At 45.1% G+C, this 3833-nt stretch overlaps 1 protein-coding gene across 1 annotated transcript; it reads left to right on the top strand.

Annotated features, from left to right (window-relative positions):
* The first annotated feature begins 373 nt into the window (after positions 1 to 373).
* On the top strand, positions 374 to 2338 carry ARO1 (armadillo repeat only 1). Its single transcript, XM_086255179.1, has one exon. It carries the CDS (start codon positions 374 to 376, stop codon positions 2336 to 2338), a length of 1965 nt encoding a protein of 654 aa, XP_086111305.1.
* Positions 2339 to 3833: the final 1495 nt, after the last annotated feature.

Below are 3833 nucleotides of genomic sequence, written 5' to 3'. Positions count from 1 at the left end.
GCAATTTTCTTTTACATGAAAGTGGGAGAAAAACCCGTCTGACCATACCCAATACCTCCTCCTCCTTCTGCCGGCGGCGCCACCCTCCCTCCACCTCTATTACTCCCTAACAGAGACATCGGAATGCAATAAACACATCCCTAATTATGATCCCTCACCTGAAGAAAAAACAAGGAAACGAAACTTGATCTGCCATGGAAATGACACCATTCATTTTACGTTAAGTTTTTGATTGATTGAATAAACATGGTGAAGGACATATAGAAAGGAGCAGGCCACGCACATTGTTCTCATCCTTGTACGACGAAAAGCCATCTCCATTAGAAGGTGTTTGATCTGGTTTTGAAGGTCTTTTGTGTAATTCTTGGGGGTCATGGCGGCAAGAGTGAAGGAGATCCTGGCCCGGCCAATCCAATTGGCGGACCAGGTGACCAAGGCCGCCGACGAGGCGCAGTCGGTGAAGACCGAGTGCATGGAGATCAAGGCCAAGACCGAGAAGCTGGCGGGGCTCCTCCGCCAGGCGGCGCGTGCGAGCAACGAGCTGTACGAGCGCCCCACGCGCCGCATCATTGACGACACCGAGCAGGTCCTGGAGAAGGCCCTCGCCCTCGTGGCCAAGTGCCGCGCCAACGGCATCATGAAGCGCCTGTTCACCATCATCCCCACCACCGTCTTCCGCAAGACCTCCCAGCAGCTCGAAAACTCCATCGGCGACGTCTCGTGGCTCCTCCGCGTCTCCGCCTCCGCCGACGACCGCGACGACGAGTACTTGGGTCTCCCTCCGATCGCCACCAACGAGCCGATTCTGTGCCTGATTTGGGAGCAGATTGCGAATCTGTACACCGGGACGTTGGAGGAGAGATCGGATGCGGCGGCGTCTTTGGTGTCGTTGGCCAGAGACAACGACAGGTACGGCAGGCTGATAATTGAGGAAGGTGGGGTCCCACCGCTTTTGAAGGTGGCTAAAGAAGGAGGGAAGGAGGGTCAGGAGAACGCTGCCCGGGCAATCGGGTTGTTGGGTAAGGACCCGGAAAGCGTCGAACAGATTTTGAACGCGGGAGTTTGCGCGGTGTTTGCGAAAATCCTGAAAGAAGGGCACATGAAAGTTCAGGCCATGGTTGCGTGGGCGGTGTCCGAATTGGCGGAGCACCACCCGAAATGTCAAGACCCGTTTGCCCAGAACAATGTGATTCGGCTTCTGGTTAGTCATTTGGCTTTTGAGACCATTCAAGAACATAGTAAGTACACGATTGCGAGTAAACAACAGATGTCGATACATTCCATTGTCTTGGCCAATAGTACCAATGGTACGAATAATTATCATCGTCCCGATCACAATGGGGACGCTGGCGTTCATGTCTCGCATCCGATAACGGGGAATCAGCAGCACTCGATTACTCAAACGCAGAATATAGTGAATAATACTCCGGCTATAAAGAAGAGCCAGAGTCCTACTGCTGCTGCAGGGACTGCCCTGCAGCAACATGGAAAGACGCCGCATACTCACACTCACCACCCCAACCCTAACAACCCAAAGGTCTCGCTGTCCGGGCCCAGCATCAAGGGGAGGGAATACGAGGACCCGAAAACCAAGGCCGAGATGAAGGAAATGGCGGCAAAAGCCCTTTGGAAGCTGGCCAAAGGGAATGTGGCCGTGTGCCGAAGCATCACGGAGTCCAAAGCGCTTTTGTGCTTTGCAGTTTTGCTTGAGAAGGGTATTGGTGAGGTTCAGTACTATTCCGCCATGGCGTTGATGGAAATCACTGAGGTGGCGGAGCAGAACGCCGACTTGAGGCGCAATGCGTTCAAGCCCACATCCCCTGCCGCCAAAGCTGTGGTGGAGCAATTGCTCAAGATCATAGAAAAGGAAGACTTGGAACTCCTCATCCCCTGCATCAGAGCCATTGGGAACTTGGCAAGGACTTTCAGAGCAACCGAAACCAGGCTAATCGGGCCATTGGTAAAACTACTTGATGAAAGAGACGCAGAGGTTACCACAGAGGCTGTGATTGCTCTCAACAAGTTTGCATGCACTGAAAACTTCCTCCATGTCAATCACTGTAAAGCAATTATAGATGCAGGAGGGGCCAAGCACCTAATCCAACTGGTCTATTTTGGAGAACAAATGATTCAGATCCCTTCATTGATTCTGCTGTGCTACATTTCATTGCATATTCCAGACAGTGAGACTCTGGCTCAGGAGGAGGTGCTTATTGTGCTCGAATGGTCAGCAAAGCAGGCCCATCTCGCGAATGAACCCTCATTTGAAACATTATTACCAGAAGCCAAAAGTAGGTTGGAGCTTTACCAGTCCAGAGGGTCAAGAGGATTCTATTGATGTAATCATGCTGTACAATATTAATTGTTTAGGGGATATAAACCAAAAATTTTCAGTGTTAATGGTTTTGTTTTCTTTTTCCTTCTTCTCTTTTAAGGTGTACGTACGTAGATTAAATTAGCATCAATTGCTGTCATGATCACTGTTTTCGTAAATTTGGTTGGAAGAGTACATACTCAATTGCATTAGTGCCTGCATGTGCTGCATTTAATTTGGTTTTTTTTCCTTTACACCTATTCTAATACCACCATTCAAATTTTCCCGGTCGTCTCACATTACCACCAAAAACAAATTGAACCACATTTTCATTCGAATTTAAAATTTATTACAATGTGAAAATCATACCTAATTTTGTCAGAATTTTCGTCTAAAATATCACACATGATCCCTTTGTAAAGAGTATTTTTATTTTCTTACACACATTTTGATGCTTCTTAAAACCCGAAAATCTTAATAAAGTTAGACATAGAGTTTCATGTTAGAACAAATTTGTAATTCGAGTAGCAATGCAATTTAATATTTTTTAGGTGGCATAGGTGTATAATTTCATAATTTCTAGCTCTTTTCTTCTTTGAAATCTTTTCATTTCCCTCATTGTTCAAACAGAACTTTCAACCTTGTTGTATGCTTGTAGCTAGTCTTCTTTCATGTGCGTTTTGCTAGCTGTTGGAATTGGCAGTTTCTTTTATATGGATGTAGTCTGGAAAAGCCTGCAGTTTTTCATCATTTCGATTCGAGAGGCCTATGTCACAACCAGTACGTACATCTGGCTTAGGTGAATTGGTGTTGGCTAATATAAGATGTATTTGTTTATGGTAGCCATCTCTCAGATTTAATTACCAGTTATGGAGTTTAATTGAGTTCTCTTCTTAAGAAACAAAAAGAAACTCAATTCATTAAATAAATATATAGGTTAAACCAATACTTAAAAAAAAAAAAAAAAAAACTCTTATTAAAGTTATTTGTAATTGAATATAAGATTTGAGACAGGACAAGCTCAAGCTCGAGCACGCACACGTTTAGGCCGATTTGACGACCAATTATGGATTGAGGTTGGGTCAAATCTTGTTGCTCGAATGTTTGAATCGTACTTGTACCCGACCGAGATTGATATACCATATGTATATAAATTTTATCAATACGAAGACATCGTACTCAGTACTGGTGATTCAATTATTCAACTTTGTGGCAAACTGACTTGGTTCAAGTACTTGTGATATGCAGCGCATCAATATCTATATGTGTGAAAAGGCAGCCTTAAGAAATACATGCATGGTGGCAGAAGCCATTAATGCTTGAAAGAATTGAACAACTCTCTTCTATCTCTCTATCTCTTCCACACACACACATGCACACGTGCATATGGCTAGCTAGCTATGCGACCAAAAAGACATAAAGCTTCCATACTTTCATGGAGGGACAACCCTAGGACCATGTATAAATGTCGACCCAAGTTTCTGCTTGGTACAAAATCAAGTACCTCTCTGTTTTGCAG

Source organism: Dryas octopetala, chromosome 8 (assembly GCF_963921425.1).
Source record: "Dryas octopetala chromosome 8, drDryOcto1.1, whole genome shotgun sequence".
Lineage (NCBI taxonomy): Eukaryota > Viridiplantae > Streptophyta > Magnoliopsida > Rosales > Rosaceae > Dryas > Dryas octopetala.
This window is presented reverse-complemented; position numbering and strand designations above follow the sequence as displayed.